At 40.4% G+C, this 16,638-nt stretch overlaps 1 protein-coding gene across 3 annotated transcripts in view; it reads right to left on the minus strand.

Moving 5' to 3' along the window:
- Positions 1-51: 51 nt before the first annotated feature.
- The window catches only part of CAMK4 (calcium/calmodulin dependent protein kinase IV), a 156,224-nt gene continuing 139,637 nt past the window's right edge, over positions 52-16,638 (minus strand). For 2 of the 3 annotated variants that reach the window (XM_080573223.1, XM_080573225.1), the window contains 6 exons: positions 14,824-14,914; positions 13,199-13,273; positions 9,145-9,220; positions 4,163-4,289; positions 3,093-3,245; positions 52-1,514 (listed from right to left, as the gene is read on the minus strand). In XM_080573223.1, coding sequence (XP_080429349.1) covers positions 1,350-1,514; positions 3,093-3,245; positions 4,163-4,289; positions 9,145-9,220; positions 13,199-13,273; positions 14,824-14,914 — 687 coding nt within the window. In that variant the 3' untranslated portion in view covers positions 52-1,349. The remainder of the gene's footprint in view (positions 1,515-3,092; positions 3,246-4,162; positions 4,290-9,144; positions 9,221-13,198; positions 13,274-14,823; positions 14,915-16,638) is intronic. The other variant, XR_013943275.1, reaches the window with a different exon arrangement.

Genomic DNA, 16,638 nt, shown 5'->3' on the forward strand with positions numbered 1-16,638 from the left:
GTTTTAGGTAACTATCATCATTAAAAAGTTTAACAAACACAAACGACATTGTTGTATATCAGATTCTTTTTGTAATTTCTGTAATACATCAATAACATTATGAAATCCCCATGCTATCAAAATGATAACAAAGAAGTGTAAACAGTCATACATACTGATTCTTGATAGTTTCTCAGTTCCTATCAATCACATTCAAATAAAAGACCAACACAGCTGAAGAGCCTGATCCTAATTTCACAAGCTGATCCATGCACATGGCTTGTAACTTCAGACATAGGAGCTCTAGGTGGATGCAAGATCTGTGCTGGTGGATCATTTTGTGGGAGGGGCCCTTTGTCGGGAAAATCTGAACTAACTGTGCTGATGAGTGAGACGGGTTACTCATGAGGTTAAACTACCTAGGAAGCAGCCAGACTACACTACTGTCTCCCAGACCTCGTATAAGAGTGTTTCCCCAGAGCAAAATCATCATGTTGTGGAATAGCTTCCTTCAAGCATTTAAAACCTGTGTAATTGCAGATTATTCCCTTAGGCCCTATAAAAACGTTTTCTAGCTGCACAGTTTAGAAATACATGAGTAAATACAATTGCATTCAAAAAATTTGCATTTACTCTAATCCCCTATTCTTCTGTCATTTCGTTTGGCTAACAGTTTACTAGAGAATGAGATAGCAGAAGTCTGAGTAATTTTGGTTGTCATTAAAATGCTGTATATAAACAGGAAAAGTCAGAGTAAGGCATTCTCAAAACAAGCTTGAGGAATGTACATTTTCATGCCCAGTGGAACTAACATTTCAATTTCTTCCCAGAAGTAGTGGAATGTTTCTTGCATATAAATCCCCAAACACTTTTTTTTTCATCTTAACTTTACAGGTAAAAAGCATTATTTCATACATACATTATTTTTAAAAGCTATTTGTTTGGTATTTCCTTCCATTTTGTCTACTGCAGGACTATGAATCTGGAAGGAAGCAGTTCAAAGGAAGTCATGACATACAGAAGACACCTACTTCCATAAAACTGAATTAAATAATATTTGTTTCAAAAGCCATCTAGAAACACTGTATAGATGTATATGGAGTATACGCATTATGGTAGGTAGTTATTCATTCCCATGTTTTCACCTGCCTGTATTACTGCAAACAACACTGTTTCCATGACATGCCTTATGGAACAGTTTACTATTTTCATAAGCAGTCACATGCATTGAAGGTAGAATCACCAGCCAGGGCGTTTGGCACCCCAAAGCAGAACCAGAGAGGCCAAGCTTACGAATCTCTCTTGCTGAATGACAAGTTAGCTGGTGTATGAAATGACAGATCCCAGCTGAAACAAGGAAGCGCATTGACCTAAGACATTTCTTCTGGAGCTGCTTCTGCTTCCTGAGTGGGTTTCTCTTCAGGTTTGCCGTCGTGGACAGGAGATGGGTTATGACTGGGCTTGTTGCTGTCATGAGTGCTGTGACTGCTGGCGCTGCCAAGGCGAGTCGATGCCACAACAGCTTTTACTGCAGCCTGAGAAAGAGAGGATCAAACAAGCATTCCTTAAAGGACACAGTCTGCCAGCATTATAGCCTTAGCATCAAGTTGCTGAGGAACATTATGGTGCTTGCTGTTCATGGTAACATCATGCAGATATCTGCATAGGCTCAGTCAGATTTAGAAGAGCTAAGGTGTAAGAATATAGAGAGAATCAATACCAAAACATGCAAAAAAGGCGCATGGTTCTCTGTGACCTCCTGGGCAGGGAATATAACAGCTCATTCAGAAATAATAAATTTTATGACTTTGCTCAGTGCTCTTAAATCATTTTGGTGTAACAACATTATACGGCTTCTTCAATGAATGCACAGCAATCCTCTTGTAAGGCTACGGAAATCTTTTGGAAGGGAGCAATGTTAATAGACACACTTAGCTGGTTCTGCAGGGGCAAAGCATCACTGAATTATATCTACCATGTCCAAGAACTTCATAAATGACAAAACTTTTTTCTTTGCCCTGTAGAGATACTCTGTCACAGTTCCCTAATAACACTGAAAAAAAAAAAAAAAGATCAAAAACAAAATTAAGGGTAATTTCTTTGTGAATTTGGGTTTGCATGAGATTGTAAAGTTCACAGACGATGCTTTTAACTCTTGTTCCCCAGGGCTACAAAGGCAGTTTCACTGTAACTCTTGGGAATGATTGCTGTGCTGAATTAGCCTTCTAAGCAGACACAAATCTTGAACAACTGAAGAAGGGACTAGGGAAAAAGGAAGTTTCCTGACATTATATCAGTTAGGTGCCCAGCCACCCGCAATTTACACCTTACTTTTTTCCCTGCATCCTACCAAGGCAGATAAATAGATTAGATTGTAAAACAGCAATTTGGTGACACAAAATCTAACGGAATGCTCACTGCAGGTCCTGCCTGCAGTCTTGCCTTACAACACTTAATTTCCAGATAAATAATTCCACAGTTGTTCTCGGAGGTACTTGCTAATGCATATTTTGGGCCTCCTAATCACAGCCCAAGGTGTTGAAAATGCTGGCTTTAGACCATACAGCGGGATCGCTTAACTTCCTGTTTCATATTGATAAGTATTTCTATATTATCTCTATATATTTATATTTCTATATTATATATATATATTTCTACCATAGGTAGCTTACATATCAAAAGCTTCTGCAGTAGGCTAAATACTTTCCAGATTTATGGATGTATATCTTGCTAAGAAAGTACTCGGAATTTTGTTCTTTCTGGTCAGCACTCCAAGGGTGAAGCAAACAGCACTAAACAGGATGTATATACATGCATGTATGTATGTATGCATGCACGTATGTAGGAAGGGAGGGAGAGATTTTGGGAAATCTGTGTACATTCTCAGCAGTTTTGTCTGTGCAGAGGTTTCAGTCAACGTCATATTTTATTTGTCTGTTTGCAGACATTGATGAAATCATCTTCAAGTTTTCCACCTACATCAGTTATCTTAAATAAAAAGCTTCCATACCACCACAAGGACATTGTTCTGGAAAGTCTGCAAGGCCTCTGTAAGCTATTGATTTTACTGCACACTTTCATAGCCAAAACAGAAACTATGTCCAGAGACTTGCCTTAAGTTTACGCCGGGCATTGAATTCTTGAAGTTTCTTTTGTGCATTGTCCATATGTGCAAAATTTGCTGCCTTTCCTGTGACCCATGGGTGCTGCAAAGCCTGTAGAGTTGTGAGGCGTTTCTTGGGGTCTAAAACAATTAACTTTTTAACCTGCATCACAAAGATAAAATACACAAGACTGTTAATCTTATTTCATGTGCAGAATTGTACCATGCAGTCACATCAAAAATCAAGTGTGTCATTCAGTCACTGCATAACCTTGTATAAACATGAACTGGAAAGTACTGTATAAGTATTTCTCTCTTAGTCCACTCTGAAACTAATGCTACCTATGCCACTGTTTCTGCTGTTGTGATCAGGAGAACTGCAACTCACCAAACACAAGAGCAGGAAACACAGCACTACAGACATACCCCTGGATCCAATTTACTTCGTCCAGTATTTTACTGGATAAACAAATACTGCACAGGTAGCATGTCAGCCCTTATGTTTCACTAATGAACCATACTTAACAGTAACATCTCCTCATCTACTGAGAAAGTGTTTAAATAGACAGAAGAATGCTGCCAGCAAAAAGGGGGGGGGGGGGGGGGGGAGGGGACACGGAATGCCACATCACTTTTTATCATTTTTTTATATTCCTCTTCTGAAGTTCTGACTTGAAAACTGCACAAGATATAGGGTCTGTTTCTACATTCCCCTGAAGGTGGATGCCCTGCAAAAACAGAACAATGAAACGTCTCAAGAGCAAGAGTAAAAGCCAGGCATAGATGAATGCAGTTTTCATCACCAACAATCTGTGGCTTTGTTCACAGATGGACTGCAATATCCACTGTTTTGAGTGCTCAGTACCTTGTAAAATTATAGCACTGGGCTACCAAGGGATATTTTACAGCGCTGTAATTAACCAAAGATCAGAAGAAAAGCAAGGAGCCACATAAGCAATTAATTAACCACTTGTTCTTCCCCTCACCCCGCCCCAAAATGCACTCTCTTTATCATTGGGAGTGATACTAATAAAATATATATTAGCAAAGGTATTGCACTCTCGTTTCTGTTTTACTTACTAAATCCTTGGCATTCAGAGACACATCATCCCACCAGGGGGACACAAAGTCATATTCACAGTTCAGGATTCTCTTAAACATGTACTGATCTCCCCTTTCATCATAAAATGGTTCAAAGCCACAGAGTCTGCAAGGATAAAAGAGAGAGAAGTTCATCATGCATTACTTGGCCTTGGTCCCTGGTATGTCATGATCTGAACTCCGCTTCGGAAAACAGACCTGGATGTGCACATGAACTTTGCACACAATTTCTATGACAGAGCAAACCAAAGTGTGGTTGTAATAACTCACAAATACTGGTCAAGGCTGATCAAAGTGATTATTTTCCATTGTCACATACCTGTAATTGGAACTATTAATATAGGAACGTAATGCAAGGGCAGCCATACAACGTCAGACCATTCATTAAGTATTTCAGCCTCTGACTAGCTAAAATCAGACAACTACGGAGGAGCAGAAAAACTGTGATTCAAGGCTCACGGACTTCTTTAACTGAAACTGATGTCTTTGTACCAAATAGACTTCCTTGGTTCTTTCACCTCCTGAGCTTTTCCCGTCACTTTTTGAACCGCTGCAAAGTTGCAGCACCCACAACATCTTGCAGACGGGTGCACTAGGGCCAGCTGCACGCCTTGGTGGCAGTCTGCTTCTGGAGCTTTCATTCAGCGACCCCTGTGATTGTTCTGGAGGAAAACTGCAAACAGCTGATCATGACAATTAGTCATTGCTCAACCTGAACCCTTTGCTCTTTCCTGCCCTCTTCTGTGGATATTCACCAGCTCTGAGTGTTTTTGAAGTGGGTGCAAATGCTACTCAGCAGGGGCACACTGTGGACTTGCATATTAGAAAACTTTTGAGGAACTCTTTTGATTTTAATCTCTCTTTCTTTCCTAACAACTCCTGACCTTAGACCCGTTGTTTGGATTGTTTACAAGCAGAGAGTTAAGACGTTCAAAGAGCAATTATCAGAATCCCTCTGTGTGCTCCCTGAGAAAACAGAGTTAGCCTTCATTTTCCTGTGAAGTTAGAAGCTTTTCTATGTCAAGTCAGCACTTTTTTTTGATTATGTTCATCACTGTACGTTCTTCCATCGTATCACCTAGGCACTCGGTAACACAAAATCCTTTAGCAGCTTTTCATCATCAGCTTTCATCTTTACCTGGGTAACCTAAGTATTATCAGGAAGTTTTGTAACCTCACTAATGAATGTATTTATGAATATATAGAATAATACATATCCTGACAGATCCACATTGCTGACCCTGGGAAAGGCAAACTAATAGAAGTGATTCTACTTATATAATGTCATTTTTGCACTTCATTGCACTTTCATCACGTTTGCACACATAATCAGATGTTTTAAAGTGAATTTCTTATTCAAGCAGTAAGTTATCTGAGCTACAAAAAAGCTGTATCTTCTACTAGCCTAGCTTCTACTCTGTCTCCAGAAAATGCAACAAGCAACAAGAGGATGATAGCAAACTGAAAATAACAAGATGACAACAAATCTAGTAAATGTAACCTTGCATTTTGACTTCTTTTTATTTATTTATTATTATTATTTTTAAAGCCAGTCAGTGTGCTTACATTCCTGAAAAAGGAGACAGATGTTCAAGCAACAAATGTTTTTTAGAGAGTGATGTGCAGCCTGAACAGCTGCATCACTGCACCATTGCAGAGGAAAAATCCTGCCCTGTGAGCACATTCCAGGTGCGTTATTCATCTCCAAGTCTGGCAGAGATGGATCATAATACAAGGATCCAGCCTACAAATACTGTACTTTGGTAGGTAGGAGCTGGTCATGGTTACCCTGCTCCTTCCCTCTGGTTTGCCTCTCGGCACCATTTCTGAGCTTGTTCCAGGTCATCTTTCCCCAGGGAGCACCTCTGCTGAGCAGAGTCCTTAGGCCACAACTGCTTCAGCCAAAATTAGCCTCTGGTTACCAGGTAACTGATTACATGTAGTGAGACCATGCTTAAGGCTTGCTCTCACTGTGCTGGATGACTTCTAAGTGATTCTCTATTTACACCTAAAAATATTTTCATCATTACTCACTACTATTAGCTACTGTTGTCTTAACAGTTAACAATTTCTGTAGATACACTTTCACACTCCAAAAACTTCCATTTCAGCAGACAGATTTTTCACTATATGTCCCATTAGATCCGTAAAACTATAGGTGTGTTTTCAAATTAGATAAATTAAACTACAGTAAAACCCAACAGGGTTGCTCTCATTTAAAATAGCATTATGCTGATTCATTTTAAATCATTTACCAACAAAATAAAGTCAATGTAAACAGGTTCAAAATCAATTACACATTACCAGACAGTGTTTTGTGCCCTTTTAAATCCATTTGTAAAAAATACCTTTAATGAAATTCATGCAGTTTTGACTACAGGTGAAACCTACATATTTGTTGACTGCTAACTGCATCTTGAATGCACGGTAGTATTTCTAACCTGTTGCGAGAATACAAAAGGACTGATCCTCTGCGCTATTAAAACTATAAGTGTGGCTTCCCTGGAATTATGACAGTTAGCAGCAGGAATAATTTTTTCTGTCAAGTATGTGTCAAAGTTTTTTAGTCACCTGGTAAGTCAGGTTTCTATTAGTGAGAAGATGGAGTTTTATATGCACGTCTTCTGTAGCGTGGTAGTTAACTCCTACATCTGTTCTGTTGGGAGGGGAGGCATAATCAACAAGACATTTTTGTATTGTACACATCTGCATCCCATCTGCTAAAATATGAGGGTGGGACATGCAACATTGTCCTTTAGGCTGCAGGATTAATGAATTAGTTACTGTTCATGTGCCTGCTGATCTGGTCTCAGCTTCTAACCTATTAGAAAAGTCGACCTGCAAAGCTTTGCATTCACTGGCTAAATGGAAGAGATGGTCAGGTACAACAGACTGGTACCTTTTTTTTTTTTTTTTTAGTCTGGCTTCTTCCTGTAGGTCAAATGGGATTTCAGTAGTGCAGGATGAGAAGACCAGGAAGAGGAAACACAGCAGGAGCTTACATGCTTGTTTACACCAGTGCAGAGGTTTAACTTGGCCTGGGAGCATGTCCTGAACAACTGTAAGATTTAGAAAGGTTGCACACAGCAAATACCATTCCATATATTAAAATAGGAATTTGCTATATGTTCTCAGTTGGTGCTTGACTACACTTGAAAGCAAGTTCTGCTTGAAGAAGGCTCTCAACTTCAAGCAGAAAAGCTATTCATCAATTGCTCAATAGCTAGGAAAGCCTATGCCTTAATTCATATATCCTAGTAAAGGGACAACAAAAGGCACCTCTCCCATCTCAGTGACAGCCCTGTGGCAAACCTCAAATCTCTCCATTTCTCTTGTGTGGGCCACTAGAACTGATGAGAAATGATTGCCTGCACATATGTCCACCCTCCCACCAAACTCAGCCTTGGACTTTTACACAAAAGAACTATATGGGCTGAAATAAAAGTGTAAGTGGGATGGTACCCAAGCTGGCACTATCATCAGGCCACTGGGTGTAAGAGCAGGCAATATTTGAGGTGTGATCTTCTACAGACTTGAACCATGCATTGAAGCAAAGATTCACATTTTTAAAGGAGCAGATAACACAACTGCAATAAAACCATGACAAGAATGGAAAGCACGGCCTCCAAAATTCATCATTATTATATGCATGTATTTTCTGGTGTATTATAGGAATACTGAATCCAATTATTTAAAGGGACACAAAAAGAGAGCCATGAATTGTTTGAAGCTGATGTACGGAAGATGTTTTCTAGTGCTTCCATTAGAGCGCTTATATACCATTACAAGTACTTTTACTATAAACCCTAAAAAAATATAATTGTGTCTTTCCAAAAGACAGAAACAAAATATTTGTATTATGCACTGTACTTGCTGGACAGTTAGTGAATTCTACAAGGAGAAAAAGAAATGGGTCTAAATATAGAAAACCTTCTGTATTTTTAATGTATATCTGCAAAATTATTTTTCTTTCTACAGAAGGCATTCCACAAGTATCATATACAAGCCAGTTTAGCATCTGTGTTGGCAAGGGAATAAATGAAGTTATTTATTCTGCCATAAAGAGAAGTGTCAATAAAATGGACACAATTTTCACTTCTCAGAAATCTTCCTTTGAAAGATTCCATTTATGCAATAAAATAATTGCAATGCTTGCCAACTGAATTAAGACTAGCCATATTAAAATGCAGCCATAAGTGCTTATCTTTAGACACAACTCTGAAAATTTCGGTCTGCAGTTGAAATTTCATCTCTTTATGTATGACCTGCATTGCTCACAGCCCTTTGTCAGATGAATCTCTGGGTATTTTTTAAGAGGTGGAACACATCTTTTTCATCATTAATCATTTAACCAATCAGACTGATCTGAAGACAAGGTCCAGGACTGTCCCCTGCCTCCTGGTTATGATGGGGCTGAGCCTGAGACTGCAGCTGTGAGGCTGCATCCAAAAGCTGCTGCAGCGTATGTGGCTAACACAGAGGAACGTGTCTTTGGCAATATTTAGAGGCACTGCAAAACTACTGCATGCACCTTAGCTTCTCTTTGCCCAGTCTGTAGTTGAGAAGTTACTTAGAATAATGGTACATTTCATAGTTTCTGTGAAAGAGGAAAAAATGTACAACACTTACTGACATTTGTATTTTTTTTCCTTTGCTTTCAGCATCCGTTCATTCTGTTCATTCACTGCAGTTCATTCACATTAACAGCATGACTCTGCACAGACCTTGCTGCTATTCATGATGAAGTATTATATTCATCAAATACATCACCTGTGTATTTTGCCATGCTCCTTTAGCTTTTGACTTCCTTAAACAACATTAGGAACATCACAACTCAAGTTCAGCATCTGTTTGTTTTCCGACAGCACATCCCATATATAATGCCATAAAAAAATGCAGTTGCTGTATTTTAAACCAAAGGAACCAGCTGCATATCACCCCATGGCACTGCCTGCACTTACAGAATGTAGGTGATAATCCCCAGAGACCACATGTCCACTTCAGGGCCATAGGCACATCCTCGTAGTATCTCTGGTGCTGCAGATGATAAAAGTCTTGTCAGTAAGATGAAACTTGAATGCAGAAATAACAGTTAAAAAAGTTGACATAAACTGTGTGCACGCTCACAGGAATCTTTGAAACAGTTAGGTTAAGGGCTTCTTTGAGCCCTTAATTAGTCAAGTAATACCCTCCACTGAGTGTAAAGCAACAGAAGAGATGTCCAAGTGTGGACAGAATAAAGTGCAATGTGACAGGGGAACTTTGGTGTCAGATGGCTTTTTAGGTTAGATTTGCACAAGTAAAAGGGATAGCCACACCAGCACTGGAAGTCCAATGTGGCAAAGGAGATGGTATTCTTATTTTGGTATTTGGTTTACTTGGTAGTTTATTGGGGCTTTATTTTTGGTATTTTAATTGTATGAATATATCTAATGCTGATGTGTAACATTGTAGACATACTTTATTTGAAACCACCATTCTGACCACATCCGATTTTCCTTTATTCCTGCCACAGCCTGCCCCTTCCTTCCCCAGTCCTTCATTTTTATTTTTCTTAACTGTAGTCCCACGCTTTAATTTGGTTTGTAAACTCGACTGCATTACAAGGAAATTGAGGACTGCATCCCTCTGTCTGCAGCTGAGGGACTGCAGGTATTACTGCCTCAGAAATGGGTCTTTTCGTAGCTCCAAGCTTCTTAGCTCCCTGAGGAAAGACAAGACCAGTTCAGGCAACTACTCCTCCTGCAGGGCAGAGAAGGTGGAAAGGAATGGTTTTGGTGGACTCTAGCTCTAAAATGGTTGAGTCAACCTTTGTCTGAGTAGCTTGACAGTCACACCTTGAGGAAAGCTGAGCAGCCTGGCTCACCCTGCAGACAGTAGCTGCTGCTGCTGCCATGTGTGACCAAAATGTGCACTTCTGCACACTCAAACTGTGATGTGCCCACCCTGAGCACCTCGTGCCCCCAGGCTCTCAGCTCTAAGCAGCCTCCAGAGAGGTCTCTGACCTGGGCCCACCTCCATGGGCTATATGCCTGTGGTGGCAGGATGTGAATGTCAGAGGAGATCCACGTAGGAAGTGTAATTGCCAGCACTCGACGCTGGGGGAACCAAGACTCTTCCCTCCCTTACCTTTTGGCCACAGAAAAGACATAGCCAACTAGTGTTGGAAAAAATAATCAAAATGATACTGCTGAGCCATCCTTCCAAGCATCTGCAGGTCTTATTGACAGCAAACATTATATCTGTGTGCTGCAACATCCCTGTGGAATGAGGTTCCACAGAGCAAGACATTAGTCGGAGCACACATGACTCCCTAAGGGCCTCCAGGCAGCTGGCTCAGACTTCTTCAACCTACCTGAAAGATCTATCATACTAGGAACATACGAAGCATTTTTACAAGTCATTAATATGGGAGGCAAAGGATATTAGTAGCCAAGTTTTGCCATATAGTACTTTCACACCTTGGAGCTGGCCAAATGCTTGGCAGTCTGAGCACGGACTTTCCCTGCCTCTTCATTCTTTTTTCAGGTCAGGTGGTGAGCAGGTGAGTTTTTGAGGAGGGATACCAGATCCCAACTGGTCTGAACTCAGAGCAACCTGTAGCTAACAGAACAGCTTAGAGGCAAGGCAGACAATGACCTTAGAGAAAGACATGCAGATGGTCCAAGAAAAGAGGTGTCACTCAGTGTTCCCTCTGTCATATTTGCTAATGCCAGATGTTGTGCTATGAACTCGACAGGACAGTTTTTCTTTTTGATGGCTGATATATTTCCTCTAAAGCAAACAACATTTTTGGGATGTCTTCTTGCTTCGGATAAGGGCAGAAGAAGCTTTCAGCCCTTTTTTTTTGCTTTCCTCCTCTTTCCACTGTAAAATGGCCACAAAGAGACCAACAGCCCCCCCCCCCCCCCCCCCCATCCATCCATCCATCCATCCATCCATCCATCCACCCACCCACCCATCCAGGTCTGCCTTGATGTCTAGACTGTGATTACGCAGCTGTATGATTTTTTCCAAACTTCCAAAAGTTTGCTTTTGGCAAATGGATTGCAGTGATGCAAATGGATTGCAATGATGTATTGTTGTTAGTTTAGATGTTGGCTGTAACAGACTGATGATGAATCACAGCCCTGTGTTGGCTTGTTTTCCTGTGCTACTGCAAGCAATCACCTATGCCCTTCCTGTTAAGTTCATTCAAAGGACAAGTTAAGTTCTCAACAAGTTCTTTGTGACCATCATCTTTCTTTCAGTCTTCTGCATCCCCTTGCTTGTTGCAGGGACTATGGACTGTGAAGTCTTGATGCCAAAGTATCCACACTCCAACAGTATGTTTTCCTTGCTGTGTCCTTCCTGGAGAAGCTGTTGATAGTAGGGTGGGCAGGATGTGGAAGTTGGCAGCCTGTGGCTACCAATTATTCATAGTTTAATTTGGCATTTCAACAGTATCACACCTGGGTTTCCTCCATTTGTGGAAAGCAATGCTTTATTACTATCTTCCAAACACCAGGAATTCTGCAGGGTCGGTTAACTCAGGTCATGAAGCAGCGATTGCAGGTCCATGTCTGCAGGCACGAAGCACCTTTCACCACTCCTCAACACAGCCATTCAGCCTCAACCCTCACACCAAACCATCACTACTCTGAGGGCTCTTATGTGTGGAAAAGCCTTATCATAATTTTTTAATAGTATATAAAGATAGGCATAAAAAGGACTAAATGTTATCTATAATTTTATGGCATTTGTAGTATAACAGCCATGAGAGAAGACAAGACCATTAATAGTTAATATTCAAAGTACAGTGTTATGAAGCAGATAGGAACCCAGTGCTACTCCAAATCATTCTTGGCACCTGTGTGTGCTTGACAGAGAAAGACATACAAGCTAATGGACATGTCACCTGAACTGCACTATCAGCTGGGCTACAAGCTCAATAATCTTATGGTCTTCTCCCATGTTCTCTTTCCTTCTACAGTTAAAAAGGCAAATGTCAAATCTCTAGTTTCCACGTGGCTTGGCTCAGCTCGGTCCAATACTACCTGAGATGCTTAAAGCCCAGCACACTGTTAGGAAGTTGCAACCTCTTGTATGAGCCTGTTCAGGGCCAAAAGTGCATAAAGAACAGCAGAAATATATTTCTGCACAAGATTACGTTGGCTTCTGGGGGTGAGCATCCACCATGGCAAGCCTAGCAAGCTTGCCCTGGGGTAAACAAGATCACCAACTTCCTTGGCCGTCAGCTTCTTTCCGCACGCAGAAGTGCCTTGCAGTGAAGGGTGAGCAGACTGCAGAGGCAGCTGCAATCCTCTTTTACATGGGGCCTCCTTCTTTTGCATGTTCTGGCAGTGCAGGATCCAATTCTGCTGCATGTGTTGGCCCCAAGAGTCCAGGCAAGCTTCTGCTCTCTTCTCCACCACAAGTGCAGCTGTGCATAAGGATGCTGAACTGGGAGCCCAGCAGGGTGCACAGGATGCACTGCTGAAAGCTGCTGGACAGTCTGCAAGGCTCCTTTTAGCACTGATACTACACCTGTAGTCCTCTGTTATATCAGTCCCAATCCAGCATGGACCAGAATACTCTAAGTAAAGCGTGCATTTAAAACCATGTGTTCACTTAAATGCTTTGGATTCAGGGGGTTAAATTACGAGCATGCTATAAAAAATAATTTTGATTTCCTTTGTGTTAAAAAAAGTATTATTTTAAGATAAATTCACCATAATTAATATTCAAATATTTGTAATTGTCTATACATTTTTAGAGTTTTCCATTAAGCCTTCCATACCCCAAATTTCTGCTGATGCCTCTCCAGTATTATTTCAGTAATTTCAGTATTTTTATGATGGTTGGACTTATTCCCATGCAAATAATGGACTTGCACCAAAACATGTTTTTATTACGCTTAGTGGATTTGATTAAGCTGGACAATATGAATACCTCTCCTTTGAAGGCAGGCTGGAAAGAAAAAATGTAACATCCTCACATTAAATCCAGCATCATGTAAATAACAAAGCAACGTACCACAGTACCCTGGAGTTCCACAAACTGTCTTCATGGTCACCTGATCTTCCACAATCTTGGAAAGTCCAAAATCAGCTGTTAAGATTTTTTTTTTACAAATGTTAACATTTTCATTTCCTTGTAAAATCACTTTTCTCACATTGTATATGTAGTTAAATGAACAGTACTGTCATTTCCAGAGATGAGGGTCAATTTAAGGAATCTACCCAGAGTGCAATCTGGAAGTAAAATTTGTCTGTACAAATGGGTTTTCTTGGCTCCTGACTGACCCAAATTTAACTTGTTTATCCCGAAGATTGCATACAGCCAATGCAATGGGATGCCTGAGGGCGTACAATCAGTGATACAGAAATGCATTTCAAAAAGCTGTACCTTTGTCTCACTTCAATTTTATCTAATTTGCCACTCACTGGTATGGTAGCAATGTTGGGCACAGCCTGGCATCTGGGGAAGAAGAGGGAAGGTGAGCTGAGAATGGAGGTGAGGACATCTCTAGTAGTGCTCCTCTTCTTTGGGTGAATGCTACAGAAGCCCTCACACCACTCTGGCCATCACACCAAGGCTGCATTAAACTATCATATTATTAGAGCTTTTCCAGGAAAGATAAGAATGAGGACAGAATGTAAATCAGGATACTATCATCATGAGATGCAAGACTTTCATAGAAATGTGTACGAAAGTGCTTGCAAATAGTTCTTGGAAATCTGGATCCTTGAAACCCATGATGAAGAAAGGCACGATGAACATGGCAACACTTTCACTCCTTGCATGCTCACATGCTCCCTGGCAAGGCAGCACGAGGCGGTATTTCTAAACTGATTGCAGTTCAGGAGCACTGCACACTTGGAGTATCACCTGCTGGGTGCATGGCAGAGCTCTGTTTCTTTCAGAAGAAGAGAGCAGGAGGCTCAGGGCTTTTGTTGTTTTTCTTTTAGCATGTACATATCAGTCCTTTTCCAGCTTAACACATCTGAACTGCCACAGCCCACTTTCCACCAGGGAGTACTTCACTGCTCTGTATGACCTAGCCCAGGAGCTGCCCATGGCTGAACACAGCAGAGCAGAGAAGAACACAACACGAAACAGTACAGCACAGCATAGTACAACACAACACCACACCACACCACACCAGCAGGCTTCTTCAGAGCTCCTCTTTGCTCCAACAAGAGCTGGGCATACCTAGCTTTGGAGGTCAGGCCCTAGGCAAGTGGCTGCTGCTCCTGAGGGCATTGGCATAATACATCCCCGCTCAGGAGAGCCTGACCTCACCTCTATCTTCTCACCCCTCCATGAATCTTTTCCTTTAAAATACTAGTTTAACAAAATAGGGACAGAGAAGTGATGTACACAACCGTACGCTAATCTCATGATCCATCTTGTTCCTCCCACACTCTTTATCATCTGCCACTTTCTGCATGGTTTTAGCTGTAAATTTCCCAGGACAAGAGGCTAGCTTTGTGTTTGTTTTTAAAACACCATTCACAACAACGCTGCTGAAGAAGAAATATGCTGTTCATCTGAGCATTAGCATTAGATTACAATAAAGTAGTGGTGAGAAGCATATACAGTTAGCACATACTACTGGTACAAAGGAATTAGGGAAGCAACTATTTAATGGTGCTTACCAATTTTCAGTGGTGCATCTGGTGCTGGTGTTGCATAGAGTAGATTTTCTGGCTTCAAGTCACGGTGCACAATCCCATTTGCATGCAGGTACTGCAAAAAGAAAATGTTAAAACATTTACCTCAGCATAAGATTACTGTCAAGTACGAGTTAACAACTTCCTAATAATCTATAGCAGCAGTTCATTGGCTGCTACCTATGAGACACAGTCAGTTAACTAACTTTCATCAGCTTTTTTCTGCAAATTTGCTCAGCACAGAATCCTTAGATACGTATTGAGATCTGGATAGGAAAATGAAAATTGGGAAGGCAAAGATGGCATCACGTCCGTATGAGAAGAAAAGCTTCTCAGAAAATGTTGCTGACCTTTTAATACAGTGGTAACTTCTAGGAAGTAATCTAATCGATGCTGAGATACAGAAGTCTGCCTCAGAGAAAGGCAGCTTCTGCATATTACAACATTCTAAGAGATAATCAAAAAATAGTCATATAACTATTAAACTATTAAATAGAAAACTTTGAAAAGAAAAAATGTAGCACGTGCACTCTGTCAACTATAAAATACTTATGGTCTCTTGACCAAGACTTCTAGAAGGTTTTAATACCACACAGTTGTAGGTGCACAGATTTCCACCTGTCTTGGTGAAGCTTGTACAGTACATGTGAACTCACTCTTCACTAAATTCCTGTATAGATGTTGTCCTTGCCTTGCCATAACAGAAGGAAGCACTTCTGGCATATATATGGGCACTTTCTACATTGCTAGGGATAACAATGAAAAAAGGTATAACAATGATAAACTAGTGAAACAAATTCTGTATTTCTTGATTTTCTTTCTTTTCTTATTTTCTTTCTGCAGCAGAAATCTCTAAAACCTTGGAAATATGATGCTTAAGGGAAAAATCAGAGTATCTATCTTATTTGAAAACTTCCTGGTCTACATTTTAGTAGAACCTCTCAGATGTGTTTTCCCTATTGAAAAAAACAAACATAGTGTGTGCACTACTAGGCAGCAAATCGCAAATTGTTGAACATTTGTCTGGAAAGTACAGTTACAATGTTCACTTGAGTTAGCATCTGAGATGTACTTTTGACTGTGCATCAAAAGTTTCCAAAGTTGCCAGTGATTAAGTAACATTAAGTATAAATATATAGCTCTTTCCATAAGCATCATTTTACTGACATTGAATGCTTTTTAAGAGTGTGTTTCTTACAGTGCAATAAATATATTTTGTTGACTTCCTCTAAAATCATAAAGTATCAGTATTAATCATGATGTTGCTAGTGGAGATAGGCCAAAGACTATAATCTAATTTACTTCACAGTGAAATCTAAGTACTTGTCCCACCTGTGTTTTATACAATGATATGGCTAATTAGTTATACAAAACTGATGGATTGCACTCTGCTACATCGTTTATTGTGGTCATATCTGCACGGATGCACATAATCACATCTAACCTGGATAAGAATACATCTTTATCTTCCAGTGAAGACATAACTGCGACAAAGAGGCTACCACAGTTTATACCACTAATGTGTCTGACATGCAGTAGTAATAGAAACAGGGAGTGTGCTCTACTGGAGTGGACAGAAAGATTTCTGAACTGATTTGTGTTCACACACTGCAGGTCAGTTTAGCTGAAGTTGTAGGAGTGAGAAGGAACAGATATTTTGCAACCACTCAGTGGAAAGCAGACACTTCCAATTCTTTCACATGGAATAGTTTAGACCAAATTTGTGCAGAGAAATGATCCAGCCAAGTTTGCAGAAAGTCTTTTAGCAGGTCATTTTTTACACATGCCTATAACTTAAAA

Source organism: Anser brachyrhynchus (assembly GCF_964034855.1).
Source record: "Anser brachyrhynchus genome assembly, chromosome: Z".
Taxonomy (NCBI): Eukaryota; Metazoa; Chordata; class Aves; order Anseriformes; family Anatidae; genus Anser; species Anser brachyrhynchus.